The following is a 21921-nucleotide window of genomic DNA, read 5'->3' on the forward strand; positions in this document are numbered from 1 at the left end:
GGGGGGGCGTGGCCTCCAGCAATTAGAGTACAACTTCTTAACCGGATGCAGGGACTATGACAACTTTGGAAGGTGCCTTTACAATGGTGTGTATCTGAGGAGTGATTCCACTGTCATTTTCAAAGGTGTCTTAAGGGCCTCTTCATGAGAGGGTCTCTGGCTTGTCCCTGGTGATTAAACACGCGCCCAGAGAAGTGCAAAGCCTCTAATCTTAAATGAGCATCTCAGCATGTTAATTGTGCATCACCCAGGAGAGGACCTGCTGAGCGAATTCTCCCCAGTACTTTGAAAGTGAAGGGACTGATGACTACAAAACTTCTGGGAAACCAGTGTAGTTCTCTTTTGCCCTGACTGCTGTACCTTGTCATGGATGGACCAAACTCAAAGAATTCGATTTGCTAGAACTTACAGAGGCTTTTGGCTATTTCAGGAAAGAGCAGGCTAGTCCACGTCACATCACTATCAAGTGTGCAAGACTTCACTACCATATGCAGCGTCTTCCGGATTCTTGAATTTCCAAGAGGATTATCTGAACAAAGGCCATTTAACCCACATGAAAGACTGTTTAATGATGGCATTTAGATATGGAGGGCCTGGGTATTATTATTATTTTAAAGGAAGAGTTTTCTAATTTTATTTTGTTGAAAGCATACATAGTAAAACATAGTTTATGTATGTACAATTTAGCGATTCCAGTTAGTTCTTCTAGCTGTGCAACCATTAGCAACCGCTCTCATTAACAGACTCATTACCCCATAAGGTCTCTATCACTCAAATAGGTATTGTAAATTTGATCCTAGGTATACTGGTGTTAAAGTAGCATAATGCTTAAGCAGGTAGGCTGACTGTAAGAAGACTTCAGGGGTTATTTGGGGTTAAGATTTAAAAAAAAAAGACTTTACTATCATTCCAGGTAACTGAGTATACTTATTTAATACAGCATCCTAAATTGACAAATGGCAGTTTCATCAATACTTTTTTTATACTATTACATGAAACACATTGGACTCTCTTTCACCTATAGTGAAATTTTAGTACCAACATTTGGAAAATATTGGTTCACCAAGCAATGCATTATACAGTATTTCTAAATGTTGGCATATGACATTATTCACAAAGTTTGTATGTTAATGTCACCATGTATCTCCACTGAGGAGAAACTGGTGGTAGGGAGATGTTCTCCATAATCCTAATTTCTATATAACTTACATTTTGATATGGCTATGAACACTACGAGCTGTTTATTTTACATGACAGGCAAAATTTATTTGAGAAAATCTCTGCCAAAGGATTAAGTTTAAATAGACATCACCTGTAGGTTAGTGGCCCATAAAAAAGTGGTTAGGCCAATTCACAGCTCAATCCCACAAGTACTTTTCTGGAAGTAGGCCATCATGTTTGGGTCTGCAGCACAGCGCATTCCATGTCCCTCTCCTTTTGTCGCATGCGCTTGTTCTTAAGTGCCATCGAGTCCGTTTCCAACGACAGCAATAAGTGCCTGAAATATTGGGTTTCTCTTTCATTGGGGAGTAAACAGAAAACACCACTGCCCTGAAGATCCCTGAGCTTCCATATGTTTCACAATTCCTTCCAAAGGGTTCTTTTCCTCTTCCGGCTCTTTCGCGTTAAGGGATGCCAATGTATTCTGAGAAACTCCTCCCTGATGGCACTGCTGGCTGGGGCTGCCCATGCAAAAGAACCCAGTGATGGCTCCTCTTGATCTCTGCCGCCCTGGCTGGTGCCGACTTGAAGAAGGTGGAGGGCCGGCTGAGACTGAGTGCCTCTGGTTTGGGGAACTCCATCCGTGTCTGTGACCTCCTCACAGGAGAAAGCTGAGGGTGTCTGTTCTGTCTTCCTGAGGATACTGTGCACCAGGATTGACGCTACAGCAGGGAGATTACTACCCGAGGGCTGTTGCTTAGTGTTGCCATCCATCCCTCACCCCCACTTACGGCACCAGGACGTTCATTCCCAGACTCATCTCCAAAGTGGCACTGGCCTTGAAGGAAGACTTGGCAAATGACCATGGACGCAGTGAACCTATACTAAGCACACCTGGGTCTTCTTTTTGAATGCAAAGTTTCTCTGGGTCCCTGAGTATCTCCTCGTTGTACCCAGGTGACATCTAATTCTCAGACCAGAACTTGACCTCAGGGCTCTTCAGCCTCAACCAAGTACTTCCTTAAATGAATGAGAAAATATCCAGCCAGATCCTTATACCCCACAGCCTCAGACAAAGTTCAGTCATTCCTCATGAGTATGTTATCTTAGTGGGGAAAAATGTTCTTCCTTTATCCATTTTCCCCACTCTTATCTATAAGTCTTATACATCCTTTTTCTTATCAACTAAAACAAGATTGTCTTGAGTGCTGGTGACCATATGCTCCAGTCTTTCTTCAACAATCTTGTATTAGCTTTCTGATGCTGTGAATGAATTGTGACAAACCGTTCACAGTTGTTTAGCTCAGGCGTCTAGCGTGCCTTAGCGAGATGCCCAGAATCTACAGAGCTGAAAGTAAAATGGCTATGTTCATTTCTGGAGGCCCTAGGAAATAATCCACTTTCAAGTGTGTTGAGCATCTTGAGATAATTCAGTTGCTTGTGGCTGTAGAACTGAGGTTCCTATTTCCTTGCCAGCTATCAGAAGGGGCAAGCCATGCACCTAGAAGCCACCCACATGCATTGCCATGTGACCCCTAACCCTTAAACCAACAAGGGCACATCAAGTCCTTCTCGCACGTCTAGTCTCTCTGGTTTTCCTTTCTGCTACCTTTTTCTGAATCCCTTTTATGCTTTTAAGAGTTCGTATCATTAGACCAGGTATATCTATAGTTAGCTATAGTTAGCTGTCCCCCCAAACACACACACACATAGGAGTGATAGTTCATCACAAGTTTCAACAATTGAGGCATGGCATCTGGGGGATAGGGGTGTGGTTTTTAGAATTCCACCTCCCATGACTCTCGTTTGTCGAGCCTGTTGACAGCCCAGGGCCCAGCTGCAGCAACAGTGCTTTTTTCACGGAAGTGTTCCATGCTGAGAGAAGACCATTCATATGGTCTCTGTGTTCACAGCTCTCTCTTTCGGTATCCTGTGTGTAGCAAGTTTTCAGGGTGGTGAACTCAGATCCAGAGAACATGCTAAGCTCCTCTGTCTTCTTTCTTGATGAAAGGGAAACTCCCTTTATCTATTTTACATACCTATGCATATGCATGAGGAACCCTAGTGGTATTGTCTAAAATGCTTTCAGACGGTTTATGAAAAAAAAAGTTGTCCCCAGCCCCAGCCAGTCCTGGGGTTTTGGGGCTCAGCTCAAGGGGAGTCCCTCTGGGACATGGGGGTGCAGTGAATGGTGTGACCCTTTGCTGGGCATGCCTACACAGTAGGGGATGCTGGGTCCCTCTAGGGTTTCCCCGTATGGGCTCCAATAAATTTCTTCCCTTTTGCTTTAAAAAAAAAATGTCAGCAGATGAAATGCCCCAGCTACTCTGCAGGAAAAAGTTGAGGTTCTTTACTCCTACAAAGATAGCCAGGCTCTGAAACCCACAGGAACATTTCTACTCTGCCCCACAGGGTTTCTATGAGTTGAAATCAACTCCATGTCAGAGTAGACGCAGTGCGTTTGGTATTTGGGGATTTTGCATATGCATGTATTCTTATGTTTGGAGTGAAGGAAGCCTTGGGGCTGACTGACAGAAAGAGGAGCATTTGCATGCATCTACTTCCATAGGATAAAAGACTGGAAAAGATTATAAGGTACCCCAAAATAGAAGTATGTGTTTTTATGTTTTCCATTTAAGAACCATGTACATTTTCACCACTATTACCATCAGAACACATTTATATATTAACTATAAGTCTGAAAAACTGTAATGATTTTATCTCAGTCTAAATTTTCTAAAAGGTTTAATCAATAATGAGATTAAGAAATAAAGTCCTTTTGCTTTTTAATGACAAGTCATATTCAAATGGCTAATATAACACTCAAAGTCTTTGATCCATGCCACTTTATCTCTGAGTTGCTAGCTGACTCTAATTTTCATAGTAATAGTGTCACTAGCTTTGTGTTTAGTATTACTATTGTTATTATAATTATTATTATTTATTGAGCATCTACCATAAGCCCTGCACTATTCAAGGTATTTAAAATATTATGGTGAACAAGCTAGTCTTCTTCTTGAACAATTTTTAAAATAGTTTTATTGAGATCTAGTTATTCTGTCACAAAATTAAACAGTTCAATCATCTGACGAAGCATTGTGCAGTCATCACCACAATCAATGTTGGAACATTTTCTTACTTCTTGTACCCATGGCTGTGGACTCCCCATTTCCCTCAGATCTCTTTCTGTACTCACAGGTATTTATTAATCCAGTTACTGTCTTCATAGACCCACCCATCCTGACTTCCCTATACAGAAAAGCAGTAAAAAAGCAAAGACCCCAAAAAAGTAGTACCCAGTAACAATGAAAAAATAAAACAGAAAAACGTCAATAGAAAATATTTTAAAACTAGAATGAATTCAAAATGGGTTAAAAGACAGTTACAAATGGCAAGGTATTACATTCCAGGCCAACCACAGCTGTAAAATCCACTTTACAATGCTCTTTGTCTGGTACAAAGACTGTTCACATTCCTAGCCCATCTTCACCTCAGACTCAATCACATCAGGGCCTTGAAATGGATTTTGAGCCTCCACTATCATCGGCAAACCAGGTGCTTAGAATTTAGGCTTTCCAAATATAATAAAATCCAAACTCCTCTGTGTTTGGATTTTATTATTTACAATCCTTGGATCACACAGGCTGGTGTGCTGCTTTCGTGTGGATTCAGCAGACGCTTCATTTTAGATGGCTGCTTGTTTTTTGGGACAAGCCTTTAAGAACCCAGATGTGCTGTTCTTTAATTCCAGCTGCCATCTGATTTCTTCACCACACTGCGCTATGGCACTCATTTCTTCAGTGACCTCCTCATGAGGCTGTGTACTGAGCAGGGTCCTGTCACAAGAACAAATTGCTAGGGCTCTGGTCAAGTGAGGGCTCAAAAGCGTTCATGTATCAATGTGTGGTTCACTTCAGAGACATCATTATCATTTTATTGGAATACATCCTAAATCACCCCATGGGCCATAAGGTAACTCTATGGATAATATCATCATTTTAGTAATGGTGTAGAAATTAAAACACTTGAGAAAAGGAATTATACATGTGTAAGATATATTTTTAGACCGTCATACAGTTGTATTGTACAATTTGAAAACTTAGGTCAGTTTAGTTACAAAAGCCATGAGGGTTGGAGGTATGGCAGTATTTTCAGTAACACTCCTTGACAATCGCAAAGCCATGCCTCAGAGACTAACAAATGTCACAAGAAAGCAGACAGAGTGCGAAAACCACAAAAATACAAGGGGCTAGATACCCCCAGAAAACATAATTTAAAAAAAATTATTTTACTGGGGGCTCATACAACTCTTGTCACAATCCATACATACATATTACTTTGTCTTGCTATGTCTTGTTTCCTTGTGCATATTATTATCTCTGCAGGTCTATCTAGATAAGATAGGCTGGATGAACAGTCCGGAAATCAGAATTAAAAAAAAAATTTTTTTACAAAAAAAATTTATCACCTTCAAAATACTCGCCATTACATTTAATACATTTGTCCAATCTGCGATTCCATTCTTGGAAACATTTTTCAAACTCATCTGTTTGGGTGGCTGACAGCACCTCCCTCGTTTTTTTCTTCACTTCTTCTACGTCATCAAATTACTGTCCTTTCATGTCCCTCTTCATTGGCTGAAACAAAAAGAAGTCTCACAGAGTGAGGTCAAGAGAGTGTGTGGGACAAGAGAGGCCTGCTGTTTTCTGCCCAAAACTGGTGTGCTGAGATGGCTGCGTGAGCAGGTGCATTGTCGTGGTGGAAAATCAGTCCCCTGTCTGCCACAAATCAGGCCTTTTTTGTCACACAGTGTTATGCTATCTTTGCAGAACCTCTAAATAGAAAGCTTGATTAACACTCTGACCTGGTGGGACAAACTCCAAATGCACTGAGTCAACAATTTGGTCTGTTCAGGAAGTTGATGGACATCCAGAACGAGGTTTGTCGTCAACTGACATTTCAGTTGTTTTGAAACAAAAAAACCATTCGTACGTTTGGGTTTTTCCCATAAAACTGGTCTTGTAAGCTGTCATCACAACAGTTTCTGTGGCATTTTTCCCCGAGCAGGAAACAAAATTTCACAGCTGCATGCTGTTCCCTTAAATTAGCCATCCCAAAAAGTGAGATTCGGGTGAAACTGCTTTTATGAAAAAAATCACTGTGACCAGAGAGACCCTTCCCAGGCAGCACCACTGGGTCTCTAACTTAGAGCAAGTTGCTCAGTGCTTGCCTAGTGGGGGACAAGGCTTACTACGAAAGCTCTGCCCAGCTGAGCTTTCTCCATTTTAGTTTTTGTTTTTCAGTGGGTAGGAGGGGGGTGGAGTATCCCCTAGTATGTTGGTCCCGAGTAACCATTTGCTAGGCACCTCAAAGCAATAGGCCCAAACCAAACGGAAGTCCAGTGACTACCGCCTCCCTAAACGTGGGAGCGAGGTCATCTGCCTTTCCCACTCGGGAATTTCCGCTTAAACTCGAAGAAGCATTCCGTTCCATGGATCTGCTACAAGTGTGCTCAAGGTAAAGTTCAACTCATGTCATGGTGTACCCAATCTGGGCTCTTCTGGGGTGACCAGTGAAGGGTGTTGTGCACCCCAAAAGGAGAAAGTCTAATGTCCCAGTTGTCTGGGAAAAAGCGAGGTCAAAACTTCCCAGTGAGGAACATAATACCAGGTGTGTTTTCCCTTTGGGGTCTGGAGAAGTAATGTGAAGCAGTTTTCTCCATGGCAGGCTGCCCCACCCAGTTTACCCACCATCGGAAGTGTGGTTGCCTTCTCCAGTACACAGCTGTGTCTCCCCCTCCTCTGATCCGAGTTCCCACTAAGGTTCACATATTCCTCTTGTAGGAGTGCCTGTTGATTTGGGGCGACCATGGAACTCTCCCATATGGCAGCAATGGACTGATATTTTCCTCCCCACAATATGCAAATGGGCTCCATTTAGAGTGAGGCCACCTCTCTGGAAATGGTTTTTAGGATGTTCAAGGAAGAGGGTGAGATATGGTTTGCGGGAACTGGATCAGCACACTACCACGTTGGTTAGGGGAACAGATTAGAAGACTACCTGACCTGGGAATAGAAGCCTGCCTTTGTCCTGGTTGTTCTTATAGTAGTGGACTCATACAGTATGTGTTCTTTTGTGACTGCCTGACTTCACTGAGAATCATGGTTTCCAGGTCCATCCACGTCATGAGGTGCTTCATGGTTTCCTCGATGTTTTTCAGGGATCCATAGCAGTCCGTTGTGTGCACGTACCAGAGTTGCTTTATCCATTCTTTGAGCTGTTTCCAGCTTCTTGCTGTTGTGAATTGTGCTGCTATAAATGTGGGATTGCAAACGTCTGTTCATGTTCTGTCTCTCACTTCTTTGAGGTACATGCCCAACAGAGGTATTACTGGGCTGTGTGGCATTTCAATTCACAGTGGATTCAGGAAGTGCCCTATCACCGTCCACAATGGTGGTACCTGTGTACAATCTCACCAGCAATGAATAAGAGTTCTAATTTCTCTACACCCTCTCTAGCATTCATTGTTCTGCTTTGTTTGTTTTTTAACTTGGGCTATTGTTGTGGGTGTAAGGTGATATCTCATTCTTGTTTGATTTGCACCTCCTGGATCATGATCATGAGCATATCCTCACATGATTTTTCGCAATCCCCAGGGTTTCGGTGGTAAATTCTCTGTCCATGTCTTTTGCCCACCCTTTAACTGGAATGTTTGTGGAGTTTTTTCTTATTAAGGTATTGCAGAATTCTATTGATTTTAGTGATTAGTCTCCTTTACTTTTCTGATGAAGTCATTTGCTGTGCATATGTGTCTTATTTTTAATAAGTCCCAGCCATCTATTTATCTTCTACTGATTGCTTCTTTTATTATATTTGGTAGTACGTGTATACCCTGCAAAAGGACCCTTCAATCCATCCCATTTTATTTTCATTGATGATCAGGAGTTTACATTTAGGTCTCTAATTCACCTTGAGTTCATTTTTATGCATGGGGGAGATATGGGTCCTGTTTTATTCTTCTACAGATGTAGCTACTTGGATAATTTTTATTCTAGTTTTGGAGAGGCCCAAAATAAATCAGTGAACAAATTATCCTGTTAGTTTCATACAGGAAAATTTTGCCATGACATTGAATGCATGGAGGAGGTGCTGGTCTGGTTTAGATTGGGTGTCCAAGAGAACAGGTGACATTTGAGAAGTGAGATGACTTATATAGCAGGGCAGAAATAAGGCTGGGGCTACAGGAATCCAGTGAGCAGGGAAGTGGTGAAGTGCTAAATCAGGCAGGTCTTGTAGGCCATGTTCAGAAAGGTTGGTTTTACTCTAAGGGCAATAGAAGGCGGTGGAAAGTTTTGAAACAGGGAGTGACTACCTAGTTTACTTTATGAGAATATTCCTCTTACCGGTGATGGAGAAAGGATGGGAATGGTGTGGGAGTGGAAGCAGAGAGTATTCTGTGGAAGCCAGGTCATAGGTGAAGCGTTCAGGTTAGGTAGAAGGTTTGGGGATGGTGCTATACAAATAGATTGGGAATCAATGCACGTGGCAGGTGCTCAGGACTGGATAGGAAAAGGGAAGAAGAATCAGGAATGACGTAAGAGGATGTTTTCACTGGGGTAATTTATGAGTCCACACTGTCTTTCCTAATATGATCTGATTTATTTCTTCCAGAAACCTGGTTCAGTCAGTACTACTGGGGGTGGGACAAAGAATAAACTGTACTACTGCACGCATCTATGGTTAATGGGGAAAGTGAGTCTGAGGGAATTTGGCTAACCTGAGTCACAGATCTGCCCTCAGCTCTGCCTGAGGGAAAACTCCCACTCCAACCCCACAGGCGCTGCTGCCTTTGTCATGGGGGGGGCGTAAAGAAAGGGTTGTATGTAATTGTTTTAAGAAGCCATCTGGAGACTGGCCACTGTAAGATATATATGAAGTACTGGATACTGATATGAATGTAGGAGATAAGTTTGACTGAACATTTTGTTAGTTATTGTGCAAAGGGTTAAAACATTATAATTTATAAATATACTATCATATCGCCTTATATCCTAACTCTGATGGCAGTACAAAATGATATGATCATGTTGCATGACTGTTTGTCAATTTCTTACAAAGTTAGACACCCATGCCATGACTCGGCAATTCTACTCCCCCATGGAATTTCTCTTTCCCAAGAGAAATGAAAATATGCTCCCACAAATTATATATATTTTATATGTTCATGGCCCCTTTAGTGATGGTGTCACAAAACTGGTAACAACCCAAATGGCCACCCCCAGGATACTGGGTTAGAAAATTGTGGTGTGTTCACACAATGGAATATTACCCAGTAATTAAAAGGAATGAAATATTAATGCAAATGAAACTCAAAAAACAGTATATTGAATAAGAGGAGATAAACACAAAAATACATTCTATATTGTTTTGTTTAGCTGAGATTCAAGAACAGAAGAAACCATTATGAGATGGGTGGGAGACAGACAAGAAAGGTGCCCCCTCTGTGCCAAAAGAAATAGGAAATAGATATTTCTTTCCAGAGGTCAATTAGTATTTAGGCAGAATAGTAATAAAGGCCAAAAGAGAATTAATATGCCATTCAAATCTGAGGAGTACTATGTTTGCTAAGAAAAGCACTCATGAGAGTCTCTTAGACAAAGTCCCGCGGCAGCACAAGATGCACTGCTGTAGTCAGCGCTGACAGATCCATCATCTTGCCGATGGACACAAGGAGTTAGCAAACTATCAAGCAATCAGAGATTACTAATTTACAAATCCATAGGACCCTGGAAGGCTTATACTCTGAATTTTGACAACTTGAGAGCCTTCAAATAATCTGTCAAGTTTTCAGCAAGTTAACCTAAAGATTGACAGTTTGGTCCTACCAAAGTAGTGCGAAAGAAAGGCCTGGTGACCTGCTTTAAAGAATTTTTAAAAACCCAACTCACTGCCATCAAGTTGATTTCCAACTCACAGCAACCGTCTAGGATGGAGTAGAGCAAAGCTTCCTCTTTCTCCCCCTTAACAGATGGTAGTTTCAAACCGCTGACCTTGAAATTAGCAGACCAATGCACAGGCCACCAGGACTCCTTGTCTAATGAATAGATCCAAGAAAGCCCTATGATTTTCCTTGGTTTCTTGGAATGACCCCGAGTGGGAACTGGTTCTAAAACAGCAGGCTTGATTTTGGTTTTTACCTATGTGATGCTGAGTAATTCCACTAGATGGCAATGTGGGCACTGATGTCCACGGACATTGCGTACTACCCACCCCTTACTCAGAGTGAATTATTTGTTCATTTTTGGAGACATAGCTAGCATGTTATCAAAGGACATTTGAGTTTAATTCCATGTATTTTGTCTTTCAATGTCACCTTCTGTTGGCGAACATTTGAGTCTTTTAGGGCAAGAGAAATATAATAATCAGGATGTGGGAAAGCCATTAAGCTGACTCCGCCTCTTTTTTTTTTTTCCCAGCTGGCAAACTGGAAATAGTGAAATGGATATTCACCTGGCCCCTGAGTTTGGTCTTATACTTCACTGTTCCCAACTGCAACAAGCCCCGCTGGGAGAAATGGTTTATGGGGACGTTCGCTTCTTCGACGCTTTGGATTGCAGCCTTCTCCTACGTGATGGTGTGGATGGTGAGTGTGTCCAGGATCCACTAACCTTGCTTGATATTCTTAGAGAGAACAATTCACTCCGCCAAAGGGGACACACAGTTGGAGTTCGGGCTCTTTAACACCATCAGTCAGCTGTTGGTACTTAACCCCGCAAAACTCGGTGCTTTAAAACCTCAGTGTTTATTCCCTTGGTCTGCAGCTTTGAGTACTCAACCAGGACTGACTAGTTAGCTCTACTTTGCGTTACAAATGGCCAGTTTGATTCAAATAAGAGGGTGGATTTAGTCTGCTCCACAAATTTTCTCATTTAAAACAAATTTTGCTCATTTTTCTTGGACCAGTAGGCAGGAGGAAATGCTCTTCTCATGATGGATTTAGCATGCAACAGGGTAAGTGGGAACACAGTGTCTCTTTGGACAATAACCTCAAAAACTCACTGTCATCGAGTCCAAGCCCACTCATAGCAAATCTTTAAGACAGGGTAGGAGTGCCCCTTTGGGTTTCTGAAACTGTAACTCCAGGAGTAGAAAGCCTGGTCTTTCTCCTGTGAAGTGGCTGATGGTTCCACACTGTTGACCTTGCAATTAGCAGCCTAATGTGTAACCGCTGCATCACCAGGGTTCCCAAGGAGCCTGGTTTGGGGCTAACAAAGTACCACTTCCATTCAATTCGAATGGCCAAGCCCAGTATCAGTGGAGTGGGAAAACATACTCCATCTATGCCTACCTGTCTGTTTGCCATAGGATGGTAGTTAGCATTTTACTATGATGCTAGAAGCTGTGCCACCTGCATTACAAATGCCATCAAAGTCCCCCATGATGGCCAGGCTTCGTAGAGCTTCCAGACTAAGAGTAGGCAGAAAGACCTGGTTGTCTACTTCTGAAAATCAGCCAGTGAAAATCCTATGGATCACAATTGCACATTGTCCGACTCAGTTGCTTTGGACACTTCGTTCGGAGCGGTCGATTGACCCTGTCATATCGGAATACAGCATATCTGGTGAAGTAACAGGTCAAGGGAGCCAGGGAAACCCTGGATGAGATGAATTGGTACAATAGCCATCTCTATGCAATTAAACATGCTGGCCATCAGGAGGATGACACTAGAGCAGACAGCACTGGGTTCTGCTGGATGTATGCGGCTTGCTATGAACAGAGTGAACTTGCTATGAACAGAGTCAACTTGACAGCAGCTCGCTTTCTATCAGTTCCTTTGTCCATTGGGGGGGGGGGGGCCTGAACAGCAGACCCATAGAACAAAAGACATGGAAGAAAATCCTGAAGAATTGGGATTGATGATCTACTCTATGACAGTCATTGTCATGTGTGTCTTATTTTCCCCAACCAAAAGAGGTCACGGGACTTGGTGACACCTCAAAGGTTCTTCTGAGGCTAAAACACCGGCCCAGTGACTGGCACTGCTCGCCGCTGCAAAGCAAGTTTGGGAAATTCAGCTGCACAGATGCATTGTCCATTTCTAATTGCATGTTTTATTGGAGAGCACATCCAACCCAATAGAATAAGTCTGGCAGAAATTAAAAGCCTTAACAGAGTTAAACAAATCTAAATTATTCTTGCTTGAGTGTTGGGCGGAAATACAATATAAATTATGGAGAATTAAACTCAAAAACTAAGGAAAGGTTTTGAAAAGATTATTTTGCAGACAAAAGCAACTTTGTAATGCTTACAGTATTAATTCATAATTATCCCTTGCAATCAAGGTCACAAAGAAGCTGATAATGTGTTTAAAAACCTAGATGTCATAGCCAGGGTCTACCCTTCATGCTGTATTCACTATTATTTTTAGTTTGGCATAGTCACTGGACTCTCTTTCTGTTTCAGGTCTAGGGAATAATATAACTGTCCCCAACCACAAGTGCTCAATGGTTTCTCTGAAGTTTTTTAACAAGCAATTTAATTGACTAATCTGAGATGCATCTTCCTTTTGCTTTCATCTTTCTCCTCTGATGAAGGAGTCCATGCGCCTTCTAAATATATAGAAACAAGGGATAAAAGGTTCCCTGGGTCATATAAACAGTTATGTCCTCAACTGCTAACTGAAAGGTGGAAAGTTCAGATCCATCCAGAAATACCATATATACCTGTGGATAAGCCGATTTTTTCAGCACATTTTTAATGCAGTGTTTGTGGTAAAATTAGGTACCTTGGCTGATATTTGGGTTGGCTTATACTCGAGTATATACGGTACTCACAAGACAGGCATGGAAATCTACTTCTGACAAATTAACCATTGAAAATCCTACTGAGCACAGTTCAATTCGGACATGCATGAGGTTTCACACACATGGAATCATCTCAGGAATGGGTTTGCTTTTAAGGGAGAAGACAGAGAAAGTCAGGAGTAGCAGCCGCCTGGATAATGAATCCCTCCAGTTCTATCTACACACCAGCTGTGATCCTAACAGCTAGCTCTATACCTTCCCAGTCCAATGTGCTCAAACCAAGCCTGATTCCTGCAGAGGCAGAGCAGAGGGTTACAAAGGAAATACAAGGTTAACAACATAAATATAAGGTTAACTCCATTCCACTAAAAGTTCCTGACAGCAACAAAGAACTATTGTAGGAATATATCTTATCCTACTTTTCTCTCTGCAAGCTGAAGCTGAAAATCTTCAAAGCCACCCCCAAGTTAGGAAGTACACCAAGAGGAAATGAAATGTATTGTCTGGTCATAAAAAGAGTGCGTGAGGCATCTCAAGGGGTGTTAACTAACATTCCCCAAAACCTCTGGACAAAAAGACATCACTTTGGCCTTTGGAGTGAAGCCACCGTTTCCTACTTGTTCCCTAACTGTACTTACAACATGGGGTTTAGATTTCTTGCAATTTCATAGAAATTGAGGCAATCATGTGACATCCTAAAGTGGCCTAAGAGTTTCAACTCTTAGAAACTATCTTATTCTAAGACCAAGATCCCCATGCTACATTTTTTTGGCCACTGGCCCCTTGATGACACTGTATCCCACTGGCCTTCCTCTTAGCTTTCCCATATGGAAATATGGGACAAGAGGGCTCATTTCCATGATGAGGGAAACCTCTCAGGTGGCAACATTTCCATTCACTACATTAATACAGGGGATGCTGGGCACCATGATACTCAGAGAACACTCCGCATAAAATTCTCCGTGTGTCAAATGAGGGGCCACTTACACAGAGTCTTGGGCCCAGAGTCCCTGTTGGAATGCGTCTGTGCTACCTACTAGCAGGCTGTGACTTGGGAAAATGTTCCCTCAGACTCAGTTTCCTCATCTGAAAATTAGGCACCAGAACAACGGCTACCGTTAGGAGTTGTGAGGGCAGAGTGGGCTCCTTGTTGGGCTGCTAACTGCACAGGCGATGGATAGTTCAAACCCAATAGCTGCCCCACTGGAGAATGACGAGGCAATTTTCTCCATCAAGATTTACAGCCTTGGAAAGCCTAAGGAGCACTTCTACGCTTTCCTTTAGAGCCACTCTCAGTCAGAATTAACTCAGTGGAAGTGGATTTCTTTTTGTTTTGTTCTAGTGCTAAATGAGTGTCAGCTATTACAGTGATGTTGATAAGGCCCATGATGATGACGTCATTCCCCAGCTGCAAGAAAGAAAGCAATCAGTGCCCATGACCTTTCTGACTAGGATAGTGTGGAGAGTGTAGCATTCCCTTCTCGTTTCTTTAAGTCCCCATTATACGTTGTCTCCGTGAGGATCCCAGCCCTAGTCTGAGTTCCATGGTTTCCTGTGTCCCCTGTATTAATACAATGAGGGGAAATGTTGCCCTCCAGAGAGGCAGGTCAGAATGTAGCCTTTTCTGTGTCTTAATCAGAAAGTATCAGAGGGCAGGTAGAGCTAGAGTTGAACCTTCAGCCTAGTGACTTTTCCCTTCACCTTCCAGGTCACAATCATTGGCTTTACTCTGGGGATTCCTGATGTCATCATGGGGATCACCTTCCTGGCTGCTGGAACCAGCGTACCTGACTGCATGGCCAGCCTCATTGTGGCCAGACAAGGTGAGGTCTCCAGAGGTAAATGGAAAGGGGCAAGAAAGAAAGGCCTCCTACCTGGAGGTTATTGATGGAGTACCAAGTCAGGGCTTGAAGTATCAAAGCCTTCCTCGGAACCCTGGAAGTCAGAAGGTTCTTTTGAACAGAAGAACCAGAAGCGAATCAGAAGGCTGCACCTTCTGGAGGTAGTATTACTGTCCCTCCGTTGTTTGAAATAGGAACACATATAATGATAGGAAACCTTTCCTGAGCAAGATATTTTAGGTACATTGTCTTTTTTAGTTTTAATGGCATCTCTGTAAGACAGGGATAACCATATACTCTTTTATATATAAGGACATAGGGGCTTAGAGAAGAAAAGAGAGATATACCTGAGTTTCCACAGCTGCATTTACCTCACAGAGGATATGTTAGGCTGGGTTGACTAAAGAAACAAATTTAGGGACACTCATATATGTGTAATAAAGAGCTTTATATCAAGAATTAGTTATATATCCGGAAAATATCCCAGCCCAGTCCAACTCAAGTCCATAAGTCCAATACTAGTCCATCAGTCCCTCTTCAGACTCATACAGCTACTTGCAATGATGCAAAATGCAGGAATAGCATAGGCTGGTGGTGCAAAGTCTTGTGGATCCAATGGCGGAGGATGCATCACAGGGTTCTGGTAGTCATCAGGGTCAGCCAGCAGGAAGGTGAAGGCAGAGAGAGAGGGGGAGGTTCCAAGGGCCCTCCTTATGAGAAGGCCACACCCACAAGGTGGCATCATCAGGCTGTGACCTGATTGATAGGTTGAATCCCACCCCTATACTTTTATACTAGGGGCTACTCCCCCCCAAATAAAACAAGGGAATTTTTTTCAAAGCTAGTTATCTAAATTTTTTTTTAAAAGACAACCTTATCACCTTCAAAGTACCCTCCATCACACTTAATATATTTGTCAAATCTGTGATTCCACTCTTGGAAACATTTTTCAAACTCATGGCTGAAAGCACTTTCCTCATTTTTTTTCTTCACCTCTTCTAAGTCATCAAATTACTGTTCTTTCATGTCCCTCTTCATTCATGGAAACTAAAATAAGTTTCATGGAGCAAGGTCAGGTGAGTAAGGTTTGTTGGGTAAGAGAGGCATGCTGGGATTTTGGGGGGGGGGTTGTCAAAAACTGGTACACTGAGATGGCTGCATGAGCAGGTGCATTGTCTTGGTGGAAAAACCAGTCTGTCATCTGCCACAAATCAGGCCTTTTTTTGTTGCACACTGTTCTACAATGTGTTCAGAACCTCTAAGGACAAAGCTTGACTGATAGTCTGACCCGGTGGAATGAACTCCAAATGCATTATCCCCCTCATATTAAAAAAAAAAGATGAGCATCACCTTGATCTTGGATTTCACTTGATGAGCTTTTTTTTGGGTGAGGTGATGATTGCATCTTCCACTGGCTTGACTGACGTTTGCTTTTGAGGTCACGTGTCTCATCCCCAGTCACGACCTTAAATAAAAAGCCTGGGGGCTTCAGAGCTGTTCTTTCCAAACACGGCATGTTTCCACTCAACCCTCTTTTTCCTGGTCAGTCAGAACCTGAGGCACAGTTTCGCATTGACCCTTCTGATTTTCATATCTTCTGTTGACATTCACTGAACGGAGCTCCAAGAGTCCAGCTAACTTCCCCATCTCTTCAATAGTCCGTTGTCGTCGTAAAGCTCAAGTGTACAATTTTGTCGTCATTGTCATCCATTGTGGAAGCTGACGGACATCCAGAAGATTTGTCATCAATCAACATTTCACCTTTTGGAAACAAGAAAGCCACTCATACACTTGAGTTTTTCCCATAGCGTTATCTTTGTAAGCTGTGTTCAACATCACAACAGTTTCTGCGGCGTTTTTCCTGGAGCAAGAAACAAAATTTTATAGCAGCACACTGTTCTCTTAAATTGGCCATCACACACACAAAAAAGGGTTCGAGTGAAACTGCTTTTATGAAAAAATTCACTGTGACCAAAGAGAACCTTCCCAGACAATGCCACTGGATGTACTAACTCAGAACAAGTTGCTGGATGTTTGCCTAGCGGGGTAAATGCATACTACAAAAGCACCACCCAGTGGAGCTTTTTCTGTTGTTTTTTTTCACGGGGGGGGGGGGGGGGGGGTCCCCGTTGTATGTCTTAAAGTTGACAAGAGAGTATGTAACTACCACAGAGGGGCAGTGACCACAGGTTAGCTTTTAATGTGAGGCAGCCCCTTGTCCTTCAAAACCAAGATACAGTTCACCTACTCAGGTGGCTGCCCCAAATGGTCACCCCTTCCCTATCACCTTCTCTAATTGATAGACCTAATACATACTAGAAAGATGTGTTTTAAACAAACACAATATGTAGCTATAAAACAGCACTGTGTCTTCAGGAAATCCTCATAAAACCCTACTGATTCCATTGTTAAAGTTATTATTTCAACTTGGAACCACCAAGGAAAGAATCGGACTGGGAAAATGGAATGGCCTCCTTGAACAATTGCTTCCTTTAACATGAGCCCAGAAGAACACAATTGTGTCCCACCACCGTTCTTGAATGTTTTGATGAACGGTTTCACAGCATAATCCTGATCAGAAAGGACAACCTGCAGAACAAAAGTTCAGATCCATGTGCACTCTAGACCATCTGGAAGCTGAGTGAGCTAGTGGTACTATTGCCCTGTGATAAGTTTTATACCTTAAACCAAAAATATCCCCTAGAGTCATCTTAAAATTAAACAATACTCTTAAAGTATGCATTTACCCCAGTAGAGATCTAAAATCAATGGTGAGGAAGGGGTAGAATGCCTAGGGGGGGTTGATCAAGTGCATTGTAGCCAAGAGAAAGTACTGAGAGTTGTATGATGGATGAACATGGTAGTGGGACAGGAGGAAAGTAAAAAGAAATAGAGGAAAGAACCGGAGGCAAAAGACATTTATAGAAATAAAAATATAGGCATGAACATATATAAATATATTAATAGGGATATGGGTATATGTACATATATTTAAATGTTAAGTATTAAGGTAGCAGATGAGCATTGGGTCTCTACTCAAGTATTCACTCAACACAAGAACACTTTGTTCTAACAACCTGTCATTCTGTTATGCTTACCTTATGGCACAATTGCTGAAGTCAAAATTGGTGCATAAACAAATGTGGTAAAGAAAGCTGATGGTTCCCAGCTATTAAAAGATATAGCATCCGGAGTCTTAAAGGCTTGAAGTTAATGAAGTGGCCATCTAGCAGAGAAGCGACACGCCCACATGGAAGAAGCACACCAGGCTGTGTGATCATGAGGTGTCGACAGGATAAGGTATCAGGCACCAGAAAACTCAAAACAAACAAATATATTGATGCAAATTATGGGGGTCAGAGAGGAGACCCACAGGCCATCTGTAGACAATTCGACATTCCCTCACAGAAGGGTCACAAGGAAGGAAAGAGTCAGTCAGGGTGCAGCATAGCACAGAGGGAACACACAACATTCCTCTAATTTTTAATGCTTCCTTCCCTCCACTGTCATGACCTCAGTTCTACCTTACAAATCCACCTAGACCAGGACATGTGCACTGGCACAGATAAGAGCTCTTGACACACAGAATCCAGGACAGATCAACCCCTCAGGAACAGTAATGGGTAGTGATACCATGAGTGTAGTGGGAAGGTGGGGGTAAAGGGGGAGAAATGGGGAACCAACTACAATGATTGATGTATAACACCCCCCCAGGGGGATGAACAACAGACACGTAGGTGAAGGGAGACCATGGATGGTGTACGATATGAAAAAAAATTATAATTTATCAGGGGTCCATGAGGGTGGAAGCATGAGGGAAGAGTGAAAAAAGAGGAGCTGATACCAAGGACTCTAGCAGAAAGAAAATGTTTTCAAAATGATGATAGGACCATATATACAAATGTGTTTGATACAATTGATGTATGGATTGTTATAAGAGCTGTAAGAGCTCCCAATAAAATGTTTTATTAATTTAAAAAAACATTAAACAACAGTAAACGAGTAAAAAAAAATCTGCCTTGAGCATTATGTTCTTTTAGGAACTATTTATATCATATCAAATTGCCAATAATAACTAAAATACTAGATGGAAACCCTGGATGTATGTTCATGAAAGAAGGGAAGTGAGAATAGTTGTACAATCAGTGTCACTAAATGGCACATGTAGAAACTGCTGAATTGATGTATTTTTGCTGTGTATACTTGCAACAACAGCGTAAATAAAATTTAGGAGAAAACATTACTTCTTTGTTTCAGAGAGCAAACAAATGCAATATCGAGAAGGTGAAAACTGATATTAAGTGAGTTGACAGGCCACTTAGCAGTGCTTATGAGTTTGTTCCTTTCTATACGGAATCCTCAGGGTTTTTTTGAGCCACATTTGGGTTTTGGAATCACTGACGTTGGGGTCATAGTTTATATAAAATCAACATTTTATTTTATATAAAATCAGGGGTCATGTTTTATATAAAATCAACATTTCATTAGAATATGATTTTCACCTTTTGTAATTGCTTTCATTCTGTGGTGAGGCCTATACGGGAACTAGCAACACAACTCTCTCTCTTCAGACCTGAATCCGCGAGTGTCCAGCATGCAGCCCCATGCTCATCTGTGGTGACCTTCCTCATTTGTCCTTGCAGGTATGGGAGACATGGCTGTGTCCAACTCCATTGGGAGTAATGTATTTGACATCTTGATCGGCCTGGGGCTCCCTTGGGCTCTTCAGACACTGGCAGTGGATTATGGCTCCTACGTAAGTGGTTCTCTTCGCAGTTCTACCAGATAGGTTTTGAATGGCCATGTCTATTGTCACTTTGCCTCAAAAGCGATGTGAAAATGCTCACTTTTAGGGGAAACCAAGTCTTACCAAAGTCAGGCCGCGGGGATGGATTGGACGCTAGCAGTAAACGATTTCTGGGCAGAGTCGGAGAGTACATATTTTGGACTTGGTGGGCCGTAGAGTCTCTATTCAGCTACTCAGCTCTGACATTGTAGCGTGAGAGCAGCCAAAGACAAAACATAAATCCATGGGCATGGCTGTCTCCAATACAACTCTGCAGGATTTGGCCGATGACCTATTATTTATAGCCCCTTTTGGAATGCACTTTTATTCATTATATACAAAGTACAAAAAAATTACCAGCTTCCAAAATACAAGATGCTCTCTCTGCCTGGAATGGAGCCATGAAAGTTCCCAACAAAGCCAGGCCTGGTGCTAATGGCCCCATGCTCTTTTTCAAACCATGCTTCTGGTTTCAGATGGAGAGGTTGGGACCTAGCTCTCTGGGTAGGTACTGGTATTTCTTCGCTTACCAAAATGTCCGCCTCCACACATGAAAATTTTTGTTCTAGACATAGTTCAAAAGCTGCAATTTTGAAATTTCTTCCTGCACCAAGAAGAAAACAGTATAGTGGTTTTTAAGTTTTTCCATCCACTCCAGGGTGCATCTCTCAGTCTGTTGCTGTGCATTAATTTATCCCATCTGCACAATGTATTGTACATAAGTGTATATCAGACAGAAAACCTTGCGGCTCATTTTATCAGAGAACTTAGTCTTTGGCGTGTCCATTGGACACTTCAGCTGGGGAAGGTGATCCAGAGGTTGTGCTGGGAATAAAATTCATACACAGGACCACAGGGATTTGGTTCAGGGAGTTCCCCTTGGGGTAAAAAGGAGCAAAAAGGGATGAACAAAAGCACCATGTGTTCTAAGACTGTCTATGCAATCAGGCAATGATGTGGGAAGTGGAGAGGCCACTTTTGGCTGGGTTGTCTGCAAAGGCTGCTCTCAGGAGGTGAATTTGAGCTGACTTTGAATGATGAGAAGGAAAAGGTGAGGCAGGAGAATGAAAAAAAAAAATCCAGCCTTTAGGAACAGACATTACAAAGGCCTTGGACCAAAAAAGGAAAAAGCCCTTGGTGCATTGGAGAACCTCCAGGTAGTCCAGTGTGAGTGGAGTAGAAGGAGGCAAGGGAAGCATCGTTTGAGATGCAGTTGTGGAAGGAGGTAAACCAAGGGACCAGATCCTGCCGTGTGTTCATTTGGCAATGAATAGAGGTTGGAATCCCAATTTATGTGATATTCATATACAGATTTTTAAAATCATGCTTTTTACTACTTTTATGTGAGATTCAGGAACATGGGTTTCTCCTCATCTCCAAGGATAAGGACTGCTTATTGTTGCTGGCCGTCGAGTCCCCTCTGACTTGGTGATCCCATGTACAGCAGGGCAAACCCTGTCAGTGGGCCCTCTTCGTGACTCTTGGTATTCTGCAGTCTGCTGCTGTGATTGCTGTGCATTTTGAGGTCCTGTCAAACTCGGGGGCTCAGCTTCCAGCATTATATCAGATAGTATTTGGTTGTGATGCATAAGGTTTTCATTAGCTAATTTTCAGTAATTCAGCAGGCCTTTCTTCTTAGTCTGGAAATGCCAGCAAAACCTGTCTCCCATGAGTACCCTTAATAGCAGTTGAAATACACATGGCCTAGCTTCTAGCATCATAGGCACATGCAAGCCACACAATAGGACAGACCGATTGCAGGTGGTGAAGGGAATACTTCACTTGGGCTGATTGTAGAAGAAGCATGATCTACCACAGAAACTGGTCTTTGAATGAACTCTCAACTATGTGCCCTAACCTCTTGTCTCCATGATTACTCATTATCTAGGACAGGGGTCCTCAAACTTTTTAAATAGGGGGCCAGTTCACTGCCCCTCAGACTGCTGGAGGGCCGGACCATAGTTTTAAAAAAAACTATGAACAAATTCCTATGCACAGTGTGCATATCTTATTTTGAAGTAAAAAAACAAATGGGGCAAAAACACCCGGCAGGCCAGATAAATGTCCTTGGCGGGCCGCATGTGGCCCACGGCCATAGTTTGAGGACCCATACTCTAGGACATGGGACTATAGATAACCAAGACCTTTCAGTCTCCCTGCCCCTAATTACGCCCTGCTCTTCCCTTGCTAGTGTCCCTCTTCGTTCAGACTCCCCTGCCTCAGATGTGCATGTCCTCCACCCGGCTGTTCACTTCAAAATGATATACCTCCTGCCTAGTCTTTCTCAACTGTATAAAAACAGCATGAACTTCTTCCTTCAACACCATTA

The 21921-nt window shown here is 42.4% G+C and overlaps 1 protein-coding gene across 1 annotated transcript in view; it reads left to right on the forward strand.

Moving 5' to 3' along the window:
* Window positions 1–21921, forward strand: part of SLC24A3 (solute carrier family 24 member 3) — a 422380-nt gene that overhangs the window by 389923 nt on the left and 10536 nt on the right. The window contains exons 12-14 of the mRNA XM_045295261.1: window positions 10638–10804; window positions 14674–14788; window positions 19450–19562. Coding sequence (XP_045151196.1) covers window positions 10638–10804; window positions 14674–14788; window positions 19450–19562 — 395 coding nt within the window. The remainder of the gene's footprint in view (window positions 1–10637; window positions 10805–14673; window positions 14789–19449; window positions 19563–21921) is intronic.

The sequence above is a fragment of the Echinops telfairi genome, unplaced genomic scaffold (assembly GCF_000313985.2).
Source record: "Echinops telfairi isolate 266 unplaced genomic scaffold, ASM31398v2 ScPeMD7_5592;HRSCAF=6446, whole genome shotgun sequence".
Taxonomy (NCBI): Eukaryota; Metazoa; Chordata; class Mammalia; order Afrosoricida; family Tenrecidae; genus Echinops; species Echinops telfairi.